Source organism: Lutzomyia longipalpis, chromosome 1 (assembly GCF_024334085.1).
Source record: "Lutzomyia longipalpis isolate SR_M1_2022 chromosome 1, ASM2433408v1".
NCBI lineage: Eukaryota > Metazoa > Arthropoda > Insecta > Diptera > Psychodidae > Lutzomyia > Lutzomyia longipalpis.
The window spans coordinates 50,736,572-50,757,952 of NC_074707.1; the positions used below are offsets into that span (position 1 = coordinate 50,736,572).

The window sequence follows — 21,381 nt, forward strand, 5'->3', positions numbered from 1 at the left end:
AGTGCTCAGTGAGACGTTTTCATCAACAATTCATACTTGACGATCGGTCAAGCGGTTTAGCAAATATGGCGGCCTAAAGCAAAAAGTGTTTTTTCGATATATCTCGAGAACGGCTTGACCGATTTTAACCGTCTTGGTATCAAATGAAAGGTATTGCGAAGCCCTACAACTGTCTAAAACATTTCAAGTTCCAAAAATATCCGCAAGAGGCGCTAAATACAAAAACAAAAATTGCCTAACTTTAAGAGGCAATATCTCCGAATCCCCATCATCGATTTCCTTGAATTTTTGATATGTTGTAGCAGGACTAATAATCTTGCACCAGTCCAAAAATGAAGAAAATCTATGTCGCCGTTTAGAAGATATAGCCATTTGAAAAATTCTTGAATTTGAAAAGTTCTATGAGCCATATCTCCTGAACTGCTTGACCGATTTTGCTCATCTTAGTATCAAATTAAAGGTTTTGCAAAACTCTACAACTTTCTAAAACATCAGAAACCTCTAAAACCATTCCTTTAGGGCAAAAATTGCCAAAAACTGTTTTAGTAAAACAAAAATACACCATTTTGTGTTCTGGAGGTGACCTTGAAAATAATTGAGATATATATTAAATTATAGTTTATTTCAATACCTTTTTAGAACTAGTCAAGAAATTTATGTAGGTCTAATAGAACTTAAGATATAAGCATTTTAATCTGTCAAATTGCTAAATTTTACAAAAAATCGACTTTGACTACTAATACTACTTACAAATTAAATTACAACGCATAGACTGATCCATCCGCGTTGTGGTATACCAACTCTAATAACTGGACGCGTTATGATTGACTTATCTCTTCTGCTGCTACATTAAAAATAATCTTTTCGCAATGCGACAGTGACAACGCCTCCAATCGCACCCATTTGCCCCCACAAAAGCTCTCCAGGAGCAAGAAAAATATAAAATCCACTAAGATGTCTCATTGTGAGAGATTGGCTATCAGACAATTTGCGGAAAATAAATTAATAAAATTCCTACCTCAAAAAAAGCTTTATTTGACTGCAGTAAAAGGAATTAATTCATAATGAATCAGTTGTTTTTCCTCTCACTCACCCATGCAAGTGTTGTTGGGGTGTTTGATATGAGCTTAAGTTGTATATAATAAAGTTGGAATATGGTGGGAACTAATTTGGAGAAAAAAAATTGTGATTCATGTGTTATCTCCGTAAGTGATATTTATCACTTTTCCTCCGTGCTATCATCTTATAAAAGCTCGCACAATCTTGAGCAGGGCATCAGTATGATTTTTCGACGCAGCATCAATTCAACTAAGTGCTGACGATGACGAAAATTTTCGTAAAGTGTTTTCTGCTAGTGGCAGTGGTAGTTTATGGTGTTAAGGTATTGCAACCTTCCTTCTTGCATAAGTGTCTTGCCCTTTCAATAAAGATTATTTGATCAATTTTATTTTCTTCCCTCCCCCCCCCCAAAGTGTCGACCGAAAGACCACAACCATTCGTTTAACTACAGAGAATTCGCACTAGCCGATCTAGATGGATTACAATCCGACGATCTCTCAAAGAGTCAACGAAAAGACGTTGAGAATTTGAAAAAGGATATAAATGAAGCTTTCGATAAATGTGAAAAGCTTCATGAACTGACCAATCAGTTTTGGGTGTACAAAAAGTGCTCTGGTGAAACTTTTGGTAAAGTTATGGAAAAAGTGAAGAAGTTAAAGCATAAAATTGAAAAAAATAATAATGTAGGCAAAGAAGATGATTCTGACTCTGATGAGTCAAAGGAAAAAGAAATAGTTAAACAAGATTCAAACGAAGATACATCCAAGGAAAATAAGTCCAAAGAAAAGGATTCCAAGGAGGACAAATCTAAGGATAAGAATTCCAAGGAAGACAAATCAAAGGAAAAGCAAAAAGATAAAGACTCCAAGGAAAAACAGAAAGATAATGATTCAAAAGACAAGGAATCACATGAGAAAGAATCCAAGGAAAAAGAATCGAATGAATCAAAGGATAAGAATTCCAATAATCAACATAATCACAATCATAACAATAATCACAACCACAACCACAACCATAACCATAACAATAACCATAACAATAAACCAACTACCCTATCACCCCGTCCAACACCAACTGATGGACCCGGCATTACTCAAGGATCAACATCTGGGCCTGGAGCAACTCAAGGGCCAACTGATGGACATGGATCCACTCATGCTCCAACAGATGCGCCTGTTGGAACACAAGCACCATCATCTGAAGCTCCTGTGGTGACTCAAGGTCCGGGAGTTACACAAGGACCATCATCTGAAGCTCCTGTGGGAACTGAAGCTCCAGGTAACACACAAGCGCCATCATCTGAAGCTCCTGTCGTGACTGAAGGTCCGGGAGTTACACAAGAACCATCATCTGAAGCTCCTGTCGTGACTGAAGCTCCTGGAAATACACAAGCACCATCATCTGAAGCTCCTGTAGTGACTGATGGTCCAGGAGTTACACAAGCACCATCATCTGAAGCTCCTGTTGGAACACAAGCACCATCATCTGAAGCTCCTGTAGTGACTGATGGTCCAGGAGTTACACAAGCACCATCATCTGAAGCTCCTGTTGGAACACAAGCACCATCATCTGAAGCTCCTGTTGGAACACAAGCACCATCATCTGAAGCTCCTGTGGTGACTGAAGGTCCTGCAGTTACACAAGCACCATCATCTGAAGCTCCTGTGGGAACTGAAGGTCCTGCAGTTACACAAGCACCATCATCTGAAGCTCCTGTGGGAACTGAAGGTCCTGGAGTTACACAAGCACCATCATCTGAAGCTCCTGTGGGAACTGAAGCTCCAGGTAATACACAAGCGCCATCATCAGAAGCTCCTGTCGTGACTGAAGGTCCGGGAGTTACACAAGGACCATCTACTGAAGCTCCTGTGGTGACTGAAGGTCCTATGGGAACTGAAGCTCCTGGAAATACACAAGCACCATCATCTGAAGCTCCTGTAGTGACTGATGGTCCAGAAGTTACACAAGCACCATCATCTGAAGCTCCTGTTGGAACACAAGCACCATCATCTGAAGCTCCTGTTGGAACACAAGCACCATCATCTGAAGCTCCTGTGGTGACTGAAGGTCCTGGAGTTACACAAGCACCATCATCTGAAGCTCCTGTGGGAACTGAAGCTCCTGTTGTGACTGAAGCTCCTGCTGGAACACAAGCACCATCGTCTGAAGCTCCTGTAGTGACTGAAGCTCCTGTTGTGACTGAAGCTCCAGCTGGAACACAAGCACCATCATCTGAAGCTCATGTGGTAACTGAAGCTCCTGTTGTGACTGAAGCTCCTGCTGGAACACAAGCACCATCATCTGAAGCTCCTGTAGTGACTGAAGCTCCTGTTGTGACTGAAGCTCCCGCTGGAACACAAGCACCATCATCTGAAGCTCCTGTAGTGACTGAAGCTCCTGTTGTGACTGAAGTTCCTGCTGGAACACAAGCACCATCATCTGAAGCTCATGTGGTAACTGAAGCTCCTGTTGTGACTGAAGCTCCTGCTGGAACACAAGCACCATCATCTGAAGCTCCTGTAGTGACTGAAGCTCCTGTTGTGACTGAAGCTCCCGCTGGAACACAAGCACCATCATCTGAAGCTCCTGTAGTGACTGAAGCTCCTGTTGTGACTGAAGTTCCTGCTGGAACACAAGCACCATCATCTGAAGCTCCTGTAGTGACTGAAGCTCCTGTTGTGACTGAAGCTCCTGCTGGAACACAAGCACCATCATCTGAAGCTCCTGTAGTGACTGAAGCTCCTGTTGTGACTGAAGCTCCAGCTGGAACACAAGCACCATCATCTGAAGCTCCTGTAGTGACTGAAGCTCCTGTTGTGACTGAAGCTCCTGCTGGAACACAAGCACCATCATCTGAAGCTCCTGTGGTGACTGAAGCTCCTGCTGGAACACAAGCACCATCATCTGAAGCTCCTTTTGTGACTGAAGCTCCTGCTGGAACACAAGCACCATCATCTGAAGCTCCTGTTGTGACTGAAGCTCCTGCTGGAACACAAGCACCATCATCTGAAGCTCCTGTAGTGACTGAAGCTCCTGTTGTGACTGAAGCTCCAGCTGGAACACAAGCACCATCATCTGAAGCTCCTGTTGTGACTGAAGCTCCTGCTGGAACACAAGCACCATCATCTGAAGCTCCTGTAGTGACTGAAGCACCTGTTGTGACTGAAGCTCCTGCTGGAACACAAGCACCATCATCTGAAGCTCCTGTAGTGACTGAAGCACCTGTTGTGACTGAAGCTCCTGCTGGAACACAAGCACCATCATCTGAAGCTCCTGTGGTGACTGAAGCTCCTGTGGTAACTGAAGCTCCTGTTGTGACTGAAGCTCCTGCTGGAACACAAGCACCATCATCTGAAGCTCCTGTTGTGACTGAAGCTCCTGCTGGAACACAAGCACCATCATCTGAAGCTCCTGTGGTGACTGAAGCTCCTGCTGGAACACAAGCACCATCATCTGAAGCTCCTGTTGTGACTGAAGCTCCTGCTGGAACACAAGCACCATCATCTGAAGCTCCTGTGGTGACTGAAGCTCCTGTGGTAACTGAAGCTCCTGTTGTGACTGAAGCTCCTGCTGGAACACAAGCACCATCATCTGAAGCTCCTGTTGTGACTGAAGCTCCTGCTGGAACACAAGCACCAGCATCTGAAGCTCCTGTAGTGACTGAAGCTCCTGTTGTGACTGAAGCTCCTGCTGGAACACAAGCACCATCATCTGAAGCTCCTGTGGTAACTGAAGCTCCTGTTGTGACTGAAGCTCCTGCTGGAACACAAGCACCATCATCTGAAGCTCCTGTTGTGACTGAAGCTCCTGCTGGAACACAAGCACCAGCATCTGAAGCTCCTGTAGTGACTGAAGCTCCTGTTGTGACTGAAGCTCCAGCTGGAACACAAGCACCATCATCTGAAGCTCCTGTGGTAACTGAAGCTCCTGTTGTGACTGAAGCTCCTGCTGGAACACAAGCACCATCATCTGAAGCTCCTGTAGTGACTGAAGCTCCTGTTGTGACTGAAGCTCCAGCTGGAACACAAGCACCATCATCTGAAGCTCCTGTTGTGACTGAAGCTCCTGCTGGAACACAAGCACCATCATCTGAAGCTCCTGTAGTGACTGAAGCTCCTGTTGTGACTGAAGCTCCAGCTGGAACACAAGCACCATCATCTGAAGCTCCTGTAGTGACTGAAGCTCCTGTAGTGACTGAAGCTCCTGTTGTGACTGAAGCTCCAGCTGGAACACAAGCACCATCATCTGAAGCTCCTGTTGTGACTGAAGCTCCTGCTGGAACACAAGCACCATCATCTGAAGCTCCTGTAGTGACTGAAGCTCCTGTTGTGACTGAAGCTCCAGCTGGAACACAAGCACCATCATCTGAAGCTCCTGTAGTGACTGAAGCTCCTGTAGTGACTGAAGCTCCTGTTGTGACTGAAGCTCCAGCTGGAACACAAGCACCATCATCTGAAGCTCCTGTTGTGACTGAAGCTCCTGTTGTGACTGAAGCTCCAGCTGGAACACAAGCACCATCATCTGAAGCTCCTGTTGTGACTGAAGCTCCAGCTGGAACACAAGCACCATCATCTGAAGCTCCTGTAGTGACTGAAGCTCCTGTTGTGACTGAAGCTCCAGCTGGAACACAAGCACCATCATCTGAAGCTCCTGTTGTGACTGAAGCTCCACCTGGAACACAAGCACCATCATCTGAAGCTCCTGTTGTGACTGAAGCTCCTGCTGGAACACAAGCACCATCATCTGAAGCTCCTGTAGTGACTGAAGCTCCTGTTGTGACTGAAGCTCCTGTTGGAACACAAGCACCATCATCTGAAGCTCCTGTAGTGACTGAAGCTCCTGTTGTGACTGAAGCTCCAGCTGGAACACAAGCACCATCATCTGAAGCTCCTGTTGTGACTGAAGCTCCAGCTGGAACACAAGCACCATCATCTGAAGCTCCTGTTGTGACTGAAGCTCCTGCTGGAACACAAGCACCATCATCTGAAGCTCCTGTGGTGACTGAAGCTCCTGTTGTGACTGAAGCTCCTGCTGGAACACAAGCACCATCATCTGAAGCTCCTGTAGTGACTGAAGCTCCTGTTGTGACTGAAGCTCCTGCTGGAACACAAGCACCATCATCTGAAGCTCCTGTAGTGACTGAAGCTCCTGTTGTGACTGAAGCTCCTGCTGGAACACAAGCATCATCATCTGAAGCTCCTGTAGTGACTGAAGCTCCTGTTGTGACTGAAGCTCCAGCTGGAACACAAGCACCATCATCTGAAGCTCCTGTTGTGACTGAAGCTCCAGCTGGAACACAAGCACCATCATCTGAAGCTCCTGTTGTGACTGAAGCTCCTGCTGGAACACAAGCACCATCATCTGAAGCTCCTGTGGTGACTGAAGCTCCTGTTGTGACTGAAGCTCCAGCTGGAACACAAGCACCATCATCTGAAGCTCCTGTTGTGACTGAAGCTCCTGCTGGAACACAAGCACCATCATCTGAAGCTCCTGTTGTGACTGAAGCTCCTGCTGGAACACAAGCACCATCATCTGAAGCTCCTGTGGTGACTGAAGCTCCTGTTGTGACTGAAGATCCTGCTGGAACACAAGCACCATCATCTGAAGCTCCTGTAGTGACTGAAGCTCCTGTGGTGACTGAAGCACCGTCAACTTCTGGTGCTTCTGAACTTCCAACCTCTGAAGCTCCCCCAGTAACACAAACGGAGTCATCTATTGCACCAACAGAACAAACTGGCACAACTCAGGGACCATCATCTGAGCCTCTTGTATCTAGTGTATCGACAGTGCAACCAAATCCCAATACCGTGAATCCGACCACTGCTTCTCCTGATGTTACTGCTCCCCAAACTGAATATGTTATCTAAACCTTTCAGTTTTTAGTCATAGAAAACTGATGCATTAGATGATTGTAAAGTTGTAGATAATTAAAGTAGAAAGCAAGCAATACAATGAAGTTGTACCATTTAACTTTGTCTTTATCATTTTTAAGGAAAGAAAATTTCTCACGAAAAAAACCCACACACATCAACCTCGCGTAATGACCTGAAATAATTCGTGATATTTTGCAAATTTGCAAATTTATTTGGATTTGGCCTTAGCTGTGAAACATTGTATGTAGAATAGATTAACTAAATATGCATGTGCGATGTATTTTTCATTTTAATCCTGACACAGCATAAAATTTCCAAGAAATAAATTTAATTTTCCACCAAGTAATTAGTTAGTTTTTCTATAATTTATAACGCATTTGATTTAACTCATTCGCATCACATAAAAAAATGCCACAATTTGGTTAACAACATCGTTTTTTTTATCATATAAATTATGCAAATTGTGGTAAAATTTGTAGGTACCTATACAACGAGGAACTTTTGAATATGAATTTTGTGGTAAAACATTGCAATTAAACCACACACATTTTAATATTAATTATGGCATTTAATTTACCAATAAATGCATTTCAGCATACATTCAACCAAGTATAAAGTATTCCGCATAAAAATTATAAAAAAAATAAATAAAATTTATTCACTTTTTATGCAAAAAAAATCATTGCACGTTGATACTCTGAATCTGCTTTTAATATACACATAATTTACAAACAACAAAAAAATAACCATAAAAAACATAAAAAGCACGAACAAAATAATTTTGCTGGGAAAACTTCCGCATTGGCACACATAGCAAATGCAAATAATTCAAAATGAAGCCACTCTAATGGTATTGAATGTTGAACTGATCCACTAATTACCAGCCTGTCGCATCAATACAGAAAGTTGACATAACTCATGTGGGAATGTTGCCCGCAAAAAAATATATAGAGCACCCATATATATATATATATGTACATATGAAGGAAAATGAGATTGAATTAATTTAGCTATACAGTCGTGCTCTCGTGGTAGGACCGTCGTCAAAATGACTTCTCCGCGGTAAAACGGCTTCAGAATGAGGAATTTTGCCTTCGCAGTGGGACAATTAGTATCCTACCTTTCCAATAGTACTAATTGTCCCACTGCGAAGGCAAAATACTTCATTCTGAAGCCGTTTTACCGCGGAGAAGTCATTTTGACGACGGTCCTACCACGAGAGCACGACTGTATATGAATGGATTGGATCAGTAAACATGAGTCAAAGTTAATCCATTTGGCAAAATGCTCGTGGATCGAACGATATTGACAATATTAGCTTAAGCAATTTCATTTTACAACAAAAAAAAAGAAAATTCTTTTAAAATTCTAAAGGAAAATGTAAATAGTTAAATGTTGCTGTAAAATTTTCTTTAGTTTAATTTTCTATTGATAATTTAATAGGAGGCCCTCACACATGTAGCGTAAAGGCGTAAACGTAGCAACAAAATAAGCTTTCATCACGAAATCAAGTCCAATTAACCCTTCTGCGTCCATCAAGAGACATATAGAAACATTATATGTTTCTCAGCCTCTTATGTCTCAATGCCCTCTTAAAAAACAATTTAATTCATTAAAATTTAAATCATCATATGATCTAAAGTATTTTTTCATAAACATTACATATAAGATTTGATTTAGTAAAGAAAGCTTATTTTGCTAAAACCCTTTACGCTTTAAAACATCCAAAACTGCCATCCTTCATGTTCTAAGCATCTTTGTAATATAATTTATAGCATAGAATTTCTACAAAAAAAAATTTTAAAAATATACATATTTTCTTTTCAAAAGCACAAAAAAGCTCACTACATTACTATATAACTCCTTCATGGAAGTAAATCAACGAGTTTGCGTAATAAAATCAAATTATATGGAGAATAATTTAATAAAACCCCGCACGCAGCATGTTATTTGAAATAATCACAATGATTTCTTATTTGTCTAGCCCATCATTGAAAAATCACAGAGTGGATTAAATAGATTAAAAACCCAACGCGGAATATGGATGAGCTTCATTTTTATACATATATCGATGGGTGTTGCATAATAAAAGCTCTCAAGCAGTGAATACGGGCGGGAGAAACACAAGAGAAAAAAAAAGTGTGAAAGAGAGAAAAGTTATTTTCCATTGAAAAAGGGGTTCTAATTGGCAAACAATGACGATTAAATTGCGTAAAATGTGCCGAGTTTTTGTCTCTTTGGTGCTTTTGTGTGTTGGTGTGTGGGGAAAAGTTTTGCCAATCGATGAAAATGATTGCCAATTCGTACGACATCTCAATAATCTCCTTGAGGATTCTGACCATTGTATTGTGGTCTTCTATGACAGGGAGGATTCCCACAGATGTCCTTTGTCCTTTAACACGACAAGAAGCATTCGTGTTACACACAATCTCATTGTGAATCGAAGAGCTTTCTACTATCAAGATAAATTTGAGTGCAAAAGATATTTAATTGGGACATCCAATATTTCCCATTTTGATGATTTTTTCACAAGACGCAGCAACTATGCACGCTTTTTGCCCTTCACGAAGATTATCCTTTTTAACTCTAGCACAGCCGAGGAGGTCTCTCTCACACAACGCCAGAGAACTTATGCTTATTTCAATGGATTATTTATGATTTCTGCCCATTTGAGTGCTGAGAAAAATATAAATCTCGTGAATTTACTAACAAATCAAACCTCAACATCCCCAACTAATGTTGAAGATGTCTACCATCATGAACATCCACTCTTTGAGGGATTACTCTATCCGAGAGAAATCAATATAAGTCTCTTCCATTGTCCACCCTTTGTCATTATCAAGACAAATAATGAGACCAATGAGACAATCATCGATGGAGTGGAATATAATCTTATTAATTCCATTACCGAAGGGTGGCGCAAAGGCATAACTATTCGTTACTTCGACGACCATAAGGTATGGAAGAATTTCCTTCTTCTTCCCATAAAAAACATATTCATTGACTTTATTTTCACTCTGCGTAAAAGGTCAGCCCATGGACAAAGATTGTAAACGATGTTCAGGATGGCATTTCAAACATTGGACTCTGCTCTCCATGGCTCAACATTAAACACTACCGTGTTGTTGACCTTTCACACAGCTACGACCTACAGTGCCTAACCTTCCTTGTTCCTCGACCCCAGATTGTTACACCTGCATCCTACATCTACCTCCCATTCAGCGGAATGGTCTGGGTGGTATACATAATTTGTCTCATAGCTACAGCCTTCATTCTTCACTACTTCGTCAATAGAGAATTCATCAGAGCCACTGAACTTTCTTCCCTCGAGGTGGTTTTCCTCGAAGTTATTAACATTGCAACCTCCCATGGGGCAACACGATTCCCAAAGCAAGTCCCAATTAAAATTCTTCTAGTCAGCTGGACGGCAATTAGCCTTCTTCTTAGCACAGCTTACTGCACTGGCTACACTTCACTCCTAACTACACCACGCTTCTCAAAGCCAATTGATACCATTGCTGATTTCCTTGAACAAGGTTAGTTGAAAAATTGCTAATTATTCCGCCAGGCGATAGTGCAATTGATATAATTAATTCTCTTTTGATTTTTGGCGATACTTAAACTTAAAGCTTTTATGGAGCTTTCATTAGTTAAATTTTTGAAACTAAACATTTAGCTTTGATTTAGATTAACTTAATCTTAAAACCTTTTAAAAATATGTTCAAGAAAAGCTAAGCGTAAAAATTAATTTTGGTTAAAGAAAAATTAAACCAAGCATAAAATACTTAATCTAATATTCAGATCTGCAAAATAAATATCCGAGAATTTCTTTAAGAAAAAAAAGTTCTAATTGCACTATCGCTTGCTAGCTAAAAATATCTGTACATTTCTATTAAAAAAAATATGATGTGTATCGTTAAAAATTCTAATCATAATTTCTTACTTAAAAAAAACTTCTATCTAATATAGGTTTAACATTCTTTCATTGTTGGCAAAACTTTCATTACTTTGAACTTTAGAAGCTCTCTTATTCCTTCCTTTCGATTTATTATTATATATTTCATAGGCATTTTCTCTCTTTCTCTATTTAATATTCTACTGAGAAACTATTCAAGAATCCTTTAAATGACTTAATATTTTAAATATTTTCAAGTAAACACTCAAGCTATAAAAATTCTTTAAAAAAAAACCATGCCTTTGGTAATTCGGCAAATTATTATTTCGAAATTTAAATTCTTTTAGGCATCACCTGGGGAACAATTCGAAAGGGACATAGCATGCAAGATGACATGATGTCCTCGGGCAATAGAGCTTTCATGGAAATGGCTAAAAGGTATTATCATGAAAAGAATCATACAGATGAAGTCAATAGAATTGCATCAGGAAAATATGCAAAATTCGTCAAGGTATTATCAGAGACAAAAATCCTTAAAAAGGACGTCTATCAATGCCATTTTTATTTTATTTTTTTACTTTAAAGATACTCTCCAATAAATTCATCACAGATACGGAAACATTTCCAAATCATACGCACTGTTTGCGCATAATGAAACAATGTATTAGTCGGTACTACACTGTACTTCTCTTGAAGAAAAACTCACCCTATACGTCCTTTGTTAGTTCCCTTATTCCCAGATACATTGAGGGTGGATTCATTAGTCATTGGTTCACGGAGATGAATACAAAGTACGGCAAAAGTTACATGAATGCCCTATTTGATGATCAAATTAAACAATTTGCTGATACGAAAGGACTTCAAATGGCAAACTTATTGGGAGCTTTCTATCTTCTTGGACTTGGATTGAGTGTGGCTTTTGTGGTTTCTCTCCTAGAGCTACGCTACTACCAATACTACATGGAGAATTTTTATTTTTACCACTAAATTCTTAGAGACTTTGCTAGCAATGAATGAAATTTAAACCATAATTATTAAGCTAAGAATTTCAAAAAAAATTGGCGTCAACGGTTTTTACAAAATTTAAGAGAATTAAAAAAAAGTTTTTTGTACTAAAAACAAATTAATATATTAAAACACTTTTTACACTAAAAAAAATACTTTTAGGCATAACATGGGCAACAGATGCCAAAGGAGATGATATTTACAATGAGATGGTGGCTTCGGAGAATAGTGATCTCGTTGCATTAGCTAAAAAGTATATCCATGCAACAGACAATAGAGCTGAACTCAATAGAATAGCCACAGGAAAGCATGCTAAATTCGTAAAGGTAGATCGGAAATCTTAAACCAATTTTGCAAAGAAGATTCTCAAATTTCTTTTCCATCCTAAATAAAGGTTCTCTCCAATAAATTTGTCACCGAAATTGAAACATTCAAAAGTCACCTCAACTACTTACAACACATCAATGAATGCACTAAAAACTACTATACTGCATTCCTTTTGCAAAAACATTCTCCCTACACAACGCTAATTAACTACCACCTCGATAGGCACCTTGAGGCTGGATTAATGGAGTTTTGGTTTACGGATTTAATGAAAAAGTACGGCGATCAATATGGTTGTCCGGATGTTAAAGTAAAATTTAGCAAAGTCGGAAGTGGAGTAGGACTCACATTTGAGAATATCGTGGGAATGTTCTATCTCTTGGGCATTGGGCTATCTCTAGGTTTATTCGTATTCTTCCTTGAGCTTTACGTTAAAAAGGATGTAACGCAAGAATAATTGCGGGCAGATTGGGATAAATAAGGTCAAAATTTTAGCAAATTTTCTGGTTTAAAATTCTCCCTCAGGTTATTTTTCACTAATTCAATCGGAAAAGGAACTTTTCAACTACTTCCTGAACCTTTGTTTTAGTAAAAATTAGGATTTTTAGCAAGGAGAATACTCGAAAAAGTTGATTCTATTTTTTTTTTGAAGGAAATGAATTAACCTTTAATCAATTTAATTGGCCAGATTAACTTTAATTTACAATGCATTCGAAAAGCATAAAAAGGGCATTTTTTAAATAATAATTTGAAGGAAAAAATCCAAATTTCTGAAACAAAAATAAATTGAAATCACCCACACAAAATTTGATAGATAAAAGGTTTTGCAAATAGAAATTAATTAATAAATTTTAAAATAGCTTCTCAACTACCTAAATATATACACAAACAACATAAAAACATAACATCCCACTAATAGAATTTTATTAAATCAAACTAAATTCTTCTGCTAAAGTTTCTTCTTACCAAATTAACTCTTAATTGGATTAACTTTCAAATTGGTCACAAATTGTAGAAAAAATCGCAAAAGTGTTTTCAAAAATGTGCAACTAAATTCACATAAATCCTAACAAAGATCCAAAAGGTATAGATCACCGAAGGATATATTTTTATGCGAATTAAACGTCGTTAAATCCGGAGGATTAAGTACAAGCATCAAGAATTTTCCTTAAAAGTTACGCTATTAAATTACAAATCTTTTGGACCCTTCATCATTTTATTCTTTTCAGGAATCCATTGGGGTGATCTCAGCCGAGAGACAGGTATGCAAGATGATTTTCTTGCTTCAGAGAATAAGGATATCATTAAAATAGCAACAATGTACATTCTTGGAAAGGACAGAGAAGAAGATTTAATGCGCATTAAAAATGGGAATTATGCAAAATTCACAAAAGTAAATAATTTTTTTTTAAACTCTATTTCTGAAAATTTCATAAAATTGATTTTCTCCGCTTCTTTTTTTTTTCCTTTTAGATCCTTTCTAATAATTATGCCACAGACACGGAATCATTTGCAAGTCATGCACATTATTTGCGCCGTATGAAAGAATGCTTCTATCGATACTACGCAGTTTTGCTTTTGCGAAAAAAGTCTCCATATACCAAATATATAAGTTATCGCCTAGATAGACTAGTTGAGAATGGATTTATTGGACACTGGATGACAGAGATGAATTCCAAATACGGAGCGAGCTACATTTCATCCTTTTTTGAGGACAAAATTCAACGATTTGGCAATGCGACGAGCCTTAAAATTGAAAATTTAATTGGAGCTTTCTATTTGCTTGCTTTTGGTCTTATTTTTGCTTTTATTGCTTTCCTCTTTGAGCTCTATTTAAAGCGCAAAAAATGATTTTTTTTAATCTCAAAAAATTCGTTTCAAAGGTTTGAAAAAGAAAAGAATTTCTATCAACTCAAAAAATTCTTAAATTATTCAAATATTTATTCTGTGTGAACGCAAATGTGAATAGACTCCTTTTAAGGCTCCTAAAATCAAGGCACTAAACATTTCCCTAAAAATTCTAGCATAATAAAATTGCTTTACAAGTAGATTTAAAAAATTAGAAGAAAATAAACAAATCAGACAGAAAATTTATTCTTTTCAAAAATTGAGCTTTTTTTAAAGTAATTTTTCAAATTTTTTTTCAATACAATAAAAGCTTAAATTGTCTTTTAAATTTATTTAGGAATTATCTGGAGTGGCAAGGAAGAGTTGCAGAGTTTAATTGAAGAATTTGAAACCTCAGAAAATGACGATTTAATGAAAATTGTCGATACATATGTTCTGGAAAAAGATATAGATCATCTCCTTGCGGAAATTGCTGCAGGAAAAGTTGGAAAATTTGTTAAGGTATTTCCCAGAGAATTTTTAATAGAAAAAATTAAAATGATTTGTTGAAATTTGTGCTAAATTTTGTAGATTCTCTCCAACAATTTTATAACTGATACTGAAACTTATGGAAGTCATGCTTTCTACTTGCGTAGAATGAAGCAATGTATGTATAGATACTACGCCGTTCTGCAGCTTCGTAAGAAGTCACCCTACACAACATTCTTCAGCTATAAATTGGACAAACATTTTGAGGCTGGCATCATTAATCATTGGTTCACACGAATGAACACCAAGTATGGTCAATCGTACATGTCGTCCTTTTTCGATGACGACATTTCACGCCTAGGAGATGCAAAGAGTTTAACTTTGGAGAATTTATTGGGAGCTTTCTATCTTCTTGCAATTGGTCTGAGTCTTGCTTCTTTTGTTCTTCTTATTGAAATCTTCAAGAATAAGTCTCAAATGAAGAGAAGAGAAAATTGCGAGAACTTTGATCAGGGGAAGAAGCAAAGAAAAGGATCTATTAAACTTTTGCACAATCGCTTTCTGAATTAAATACAAATTGTTTGTCAAATAGAGGAGACTGGAGTAAATTAGAAAAACTCTAAAAATCCTAATTTATCGAGGATTTAGAGTAAATTGTTCTGAGAGAAAGTTGTGGAAAAGGAATACCCCAAAAAGCTTTTTTATTAAAAATCTTTCATCGTTTAGAGGTAGAAAAACTACAAAAAACTTTCCAATAAAGAGTAATTCACTTTACCCCAGTCTCCTCTATTAATAAAATAATCCATATTCTACCTTATCAATCGCACACAATGTAATAATTAGATTCTTAGAACCAAATAAATGTTTTCTGAACAAAAAACTTTTTTTTTCTTCATTTCAAACAATTAAAAGCTTCTTACCAAAAGCTCTATAAAAAGCTTAAATTATTATTTTTTAGGAATTTTCTGGTGTGGAATGGGAAATGATCAAGCCTTACTTGATGAATTTAAGGCATCCGAAAATGAAGATGTGCTAAAAGTCTTGGGCAGATATGTTAAAATTAAAGATAATGATGACAATCTTGCAAAAATTGCTTCAGGAAAATATGCTCAATTTACTGAGGTTAGTAAGAGACAATAAAAGTTGAAAAAAGACTAATTTCTTTAACTAAAATTTTTTTTTAATTTTCTCAAAGATTTTATCCAATAATTACTTCACCGGAACTGAAGCTTTCAGCACTCATGCTTCGTATTTGAGACGAATGAAGGAATGCCTCTACAGCTACTACACTGTTTTACTTCTAGAGAAAAATTCTCCATACACGGATTTTGTAAGCAGCCAATTGGTTAAACATCTCGAGGGTGGAATCGTACATTACTGGTTCAAGAGGTTCAAGGAAAGGGAGAGTCAGACCTACATGAATTCATTCCTTCATGAAAATATTCATCAATTTGGTGAAGCTAAAAGGCTTGAATTTGAAAATCTTTCAGGAGCTTTCTATTTACTATTTTTCGGAGCTTTTGTGGCTTTTATTGTTTTTATCCTTGAAGTATATTTCAAGAATAATTAGGATATTTTTTTTTTTGAGAAAATACATTAAGGTTTCAAAACAAATAATATAGGTATGCATAACAAAAAGTTTTACATGTTTAGAAAATATGGAAAATATTAGTTAAAATTAATCATGGTGTATTAAAATAAAGGAAATAAAATAATTATAAACTTAAAATTATATTTATCATAGATTTTCCATAAGAAAATTAAATTTGAAAAATTGATAAATATATATTTTTTTAACCAATTATAAATAAAATTTATCTTTTCAGGCATTTATTGGAGTAGATATGGAGCTGATTTAACCATCTTGGATGAAATGAGAAATTCAGACAACAAGGATATTATCCAACTCATTGAACGGCACACCATTGATAAGGATAATGAAGATCAAAATAATAAAATTGCTTCTGGGAAATTTGCAAAATTCACTCAAGTAAAATTAAACATTTTATGTAATACCAAAAGAATAAAAAAAACTCATTAATTTTGAAATAAATTTCCTTACAGATTCTCTCCAATAACTTCTTAACTGGCACAGAATCCTTTGGAAATCATGCCTATTTACTAAGAAGAATGAAAAGCTGTCTCTTCAAGTACTACTCGGTGTTCCTTCTTGAGCAAAATTCACCTTATACGGATTTTATAAGCTACAAAGTCGCTAAGCACGTTGAATCCGGAATAATTGATTATTGGTTCACAAAAATTAACACAAAATACGGACAAAGCTACATGTCGTCATTTTTTGATGAGACCTTTCAACCTTACGGAGATGTAAAGAGTTTAAAGCTTCAAAACTTATCAGGAGCTTTCTATCTTCTCATTCTTGGTCTTATTCTTGCTTTCATAATATTTTTAATTGAGTTTTATGTGAAGAAATTTAAATTTTAATACTTCAATTCAATGAATTAATTAATCAACTAATGTTAACAGAACAATGCAAAAATCAGAATAAAAAAAGACAGAGTCCTATAGACGTTGAAAGAGAATAATAAAATCATCGGAAAAACTAATTGAAAAAATCCATTTAATAAAAATCCATAAACACGAAAAGTTCTAACTAAATTAATTAATAATTCACTTTGTTGGGAGAATAAATTGGCACACGAATATGGTCCGCTATCACGTAACAATGCGATTTTTCACGCAACAGTCCTCCCACAACTACTGAAAGAGTCAAAATGGCGGGAAAAGTTCTTGCAATTCTTTTGTTCTTTTTCCCCATATTCTTGGGAAATTCTTACGTGGTTGCACGGGATTGCCATTTGTGCGAAAGTTTACTAAATAAAGACGATCAGTGTACCTTCCTTATTGACGAAGCTCCCACCAATCCCCCATGGAATTGTCCCGCAATCTTCACATGTGCCCCCGTAATTGCAATTGATTTTAATTTCTTAATGAATGAAACGGCCATTGAGGTGCAAAAGGAGAAGAAATGCCACAAATATATTATTTCCACAAAGAATTTTTCACGTTACGAAGAAATTTTCAGTGGTTGGGAAATATTTGCACCCTTCACACGTATTATTCTACTCGAGAGTGGAGATGAGGAGCCCTACGAATTTTCAGAAGAACAAACAGACACTATGTACTACAATGCCCTTCATGTTGTTCAAGTTAGTAGAATTGAAATTTATTTAAAAGTGTTTTAATAGTTGTAAATGATTTTAGAAATAATTTCATGAAATGAAAATTTTGATTTTTTTTTCTAAATATTCCGAATATCTGCAAATAATCTATTACCTGGGAGAATTTAAAAGAATTCTAGAAGTCGAGATTTTGATGCAATCAAATCATATTGAGAGCTGTTGCATTCGAATTAGTAGAGCTTGACAGTTTGTGCAAAATTCTGACGTTTCGTTTCTAATGTTTGACGTTTTCTTTACTAACATTTGACTTCTTTCTCCTTTAGATCAAACTTCTTACAAACGTCAAAAAATTATAATGAAATGTCAAACTATAGAAAATAAAAACAACGTCAATCGGTAGCAAAGGAGCATCAAACGGTAGCACAAGAATGTGAAACGTTAGAAACGGTTCTTTTTCTGAATTTTGACGTTTATTTCATATGATTCTTGTGGCTTCTTTTGTAGTGTTTGACGTCGCTTTTCTAAGGCTGCATGATGGCATTTATCTATTGTTTGACATTTTTTTCTAAAGTTCCATTTTCTTTTATTAAAGTTTAATATTTTTCCAATATTTGATGTTCTTTTGCTAACGATTGACGTTGTACTTACAAAGTTTGACATTTCTTTACAAATACATAAGGGCTCTTTTCTTGAGGATGCTTGATGCTTCTTTTCTAATGTTTCACTTTTTTTCATAATGACGTTTGATGCTTCGTTTTTAACGTTTGATATTCTTATGCTATTGTTTCATTTTATTTCATTTTTAAATTGTTGTTCTTCTTCTTAAGTTTGATTAAATTTTTAACGTATCTTCTCTAAGATAATTGACGTTTTTTTAATCTAATATTTGAAATTTTTATTTCACAATTTAAAGTTTCCGTCCTAGGACGCTTGACTCTTCTGTTTTAACGTTTGACGTTACTTTCCTAAGGATAAATGATGTACTTTTTATCTAATGTTTGACGTTGTTTATCTAACGTTTGACGTTGTCATTCTAAAATTTGACATTTCTCTCGTTTTTGACGTTTCTTTTTTACGATGTTTGATGCTTCTTTTCTAGCGTTTAACGTACCTTGTCAAAGGACACATGATGGTTTTTAACATTTAACATTTCTCTTTTACTGTTTGACGTTCCTTTTCTACTATTTGACGTTTCTTTTTTGTGGTATTTTCAAATTACTTCTTATAAGAGTTGTTTTTTTTTTTAAAGCGTTTGACCTTTTTTTACTTTGACGTTTATTTCCTTACGTTCAATTTTACTTTTAATGTCTGCAAGAGAAAAAAGTCAAACAACCAGAAATTTATGATTAAAACGTTTTCTTTTCAATTAAAAAATCCGTCAATTAAATTAAATTAAATTTATTCAATCAAATACCCTAAAATGTTTTCTTTCAATTTTTTTTTTCAGATCTATCAAGACCCAGTAGAAATCACATTTAAGGTTGTTCTATCAGGAAAAATTGCTGTTGGAAATCGCTTCCGAATCCCACATATTAATACAATCCTTCCTCCGCATCACCTACATCCCCTATTTGACGATAAATTCTCACGCAATGAAATTAATATTAGCCTCTACCACTGTCCACCCTTTGTGGTTGATAAGGAGCCCACAAGTGATGATAACAATGGCACATTAAACATACGAAGGTGAATTCTTCTGGAGCAACAATAAGGTTCAAAAAATCATTGAAACATTTAATTCTTCCTTCCCAGATTCGATGGAGTTGAATTTCTCTTGATGGCCCACATTACAAAGCACTGGAAGAGGAGATTCTTCGTCCACCGCGACATTCCTGGTCAACTAGATCCAAAAAACTACATTTATCTGGACCTAATAGAACGACAAGCAAATATAGGCCTTTGCGGTTTGTGGCTCATTGAAGAACTCGTCATTTACTTGGAAGTATCTCATCCCTATGCTCAGCAATGCATCTCATTACTTGTTCCACGACTTCCGGCAATTCCACGTGGACACTACATCTATCTAGCCTTTGGGGAGAGACTCTGGCTCATCTACATCGCCCTTGTTATCCTCATTTCCCTCCTAATCTACTTCTTTGTCTCTCACAACACAAACGACAGTATTCCTTTTCAATTTAATCTTTTTACGGAATCAGTAGTGCACGTTTTGGCGATTGCTACACAACATGGAATAGCCCCATTTCCAAGAAGACTCTCAGCTAAAGTTCTCATCATGACATGGATCTTCTTCAGCTTCCTCATGGGAGCAATCTATTCAACTCGCTACACATCCATCCTAACCACGTCCTTGTTCCGTAAACCAATCAACAGCATTCGAGAAGTTATGGACAGAAAAATCAAATGGGGCGATCCGGGAGATCATTTAAAGGACGAACTACTCAAATCTGGCCTACCGGACTACCTTGAATTGGCTGAATATGCAATTGATCCAAATGCAGAAGAAGCAGAAAAGCTCATGAAGTCCATCTACTACGCTCAAGCTATTTCAGTAAACTTAACAGCAAACTTTCAACAAAACTTCTCAAGAAATAATAAAAAAAAATTCTCTTCCTTCAGGTTCTAACTTCCGATTGGGCAGCTGGAACGGAGAAATTTGAGAATGTTTCATCCCAATATCGCGTTATGAAAAATTGTATTTACAAATTCGACACCGTTTTTGCCTTCCAGAGCAACTCCCCGTACGCTGCGTACTTCAACAAGGAAATCCCAAAATATGTAGAAGCAGGATTCCTCCAACATTGGCTAAAATTGTACGATGTTCACTACAAAAAAGACTTCATTGCCACCTTTTTCCTTGAGACAAAAGAACTAATGCGAGGACCTCATACTCTATCAGTTGATAATATCGTCATGGGATTGTATATTCTGGCAATTGGTCAAGCCATTGCCACGGGGGTATTCATTGCGGAATTATGGTACTTTTATTTAGGCAATCAGAAGTATCCTTCTGCGCAATCAAAGAGTTCTATTTGCAAAGAGAAAAGACGAAAATCACTTTTCGCCTTTACAAAGTAAAAGAAAAATGAAGAAAAATTATTTAAATTGCTTCAAAAGTTTTAGTAAAAAAATTAAAGAGTTTTTTAGGACATACTTAACCCAGATTTGTCCATCATTATTTTCACAAAAAACAAATGAATTCGATAAAAGAGTTAGAACTTATTAAATTAAATTTCAAGAATTTTGAATTAGAATTGCCATTTCTAGACGATTTTCAAATCATAATTCGCAAAAATTTCAAGAAATCCTGCACATTGCACATATATGGGTTAAAAAAGGAGCTTAGGTATTCAATGGTATTAGGGTCATGAACTCTGTTCGCGAAATTTCTATATTTTACGCGATAAAATTACACTATAATTGTCTATCATTTTGCCGCTAAATAATTCTTTTTTCCCCACATTCTCTATTTTCACCACTCGAATTCACCACTTCGAGTGCGCGCCAAATTCAAATATTATTTTATTTTAACAACATTTGGGTGATTTTTTAAAGGATATAAATATATTTTAAAAATTATGCAGACTTACCAATTCTCTTCTCTTCTGGAATCAGCTGAAAAGATCCGGCATGAAGTCCAAATTTCCAAGCAATGACATCACAATTAAATATGAAATCCTTGCACTGATGTTTCAACAACGTTTCATACTTATTTAGCACTTTGAGTTTGAAAGGGGTATTCATTGCAAAACCGAATGATGTTCCTCTGAAAAAAGAAAAAAAAAAGAAACACAAAGACTCTCACAAA

General features: G+C 36.6%; 3 protein-coding genes across 8 annotated transcripts in view; 2 read left to right on the top strand and 1 right to left on the bottom strand.

The window, feature by feature from the left end:
* The window catches only part of LOC129788184 (uncharacterized), a 38,110-nt gene that overhangs the window by 12,520 nt on the left and 4,209 nt on the right, over window positions 1–21,381 (bottom strand). The window contains exon 10 of the transcript XR_008750318.1: window positions 21,164–21,339. The gene's annotated coding sequence lies outside the window, so the exon portion shown is untranslated. The remainder of the gene's footprint in view (window positions 1–21,163; window positions 21,340–21,381) is intronic.
* Window positions 1,263–7,029, top strand: LOC129788183 (mucin-2-like). Of its 6 annotated transcripts, none has more exons than XM_055824240.1 (4): window positions 1,263–1,381; window positions 1,473–3,126; window positions 3,970–6,618; window positions 6,706–7,029. In XM_055824240.1, exons 1-4 carry the CDS (start codon window positions 1,322–1,324, stop codon window positions 6,924–6,926), a joined length of 4,584 nt encoding a protein of 1,527 aa, XP_055680215.1. In that variant the 5' UTR covers window positions 1,263–1,321; the 3' UTR covers window positions 6,927–7,029. The 6 variants fall into 6 exon arrangements, with proteins under 6 accessions (XP_055680215.1, XP_055680214.1, XP_055680212.1 ...); XM_055824239.1 differs by having other exon boundaries at window positions 3,970–4,194; window positions 4,282–7,029; XM_055824237.1 differs by having other exon boundaries at window positions 1,473–2,736; window positions 2,770–3,126; window positions 3,970–7,029.
* LOC129796142 (uncharacterized) lies at window positions 17,613–21,229 on the top strand. The gene is made up of 5 exons (XM_055837943.1): window positions 17,613–17,642; window positions 19,063–19,301; window positions 19,368–20,124; window positions 20,193–20,531; window positions 21,158–21,229. The coding sequence occupies exons 1-5, from the start codon at window positions 17,613–17,615 to the stop codon at window positions 21,227–21,229; spliced, it is 1,437 nt and encodes a 478-aa protein (XP_055693918.1).

Bases quoted from the DNA above. Each gene is read 5' to 3' on its own strand.
- LOC129788183 (XM_055824234.1), top strand. From the start codon at position 1,322: ATGACGAAAATTTTCGTAAAGTGTTTTCTGCTAGTGGCAGTGGTAGTT. The intron at 1,382-1,472 runs GTATTGCAACCT...CCCCCCCCAAAG, and splicing joins TGGTAGTTTATGGTGTTAAG to TGTCGACCGAAAGACCACAA.
- LOC129796142 (XM_055837943.1), top strand. From the start codon at position 17,613: ATGTACTACAATGCCCTTCATGTTGTTCAA. The intron at 20,125-20,192 runs GTAAACTTAACA...CTCTTCCTTCAG, and splicing joins ACTACGCTCAAGCTATTTCA to GTTCTAACTTCCGATTGGGC. The intron at 20,532-21,157 runs GTATTCATTGCG...AAAATTATGCAG, and splicing joins GTCAAGCCATTGCCACGGGG to ACTTACCAATTCTCTTCTCT.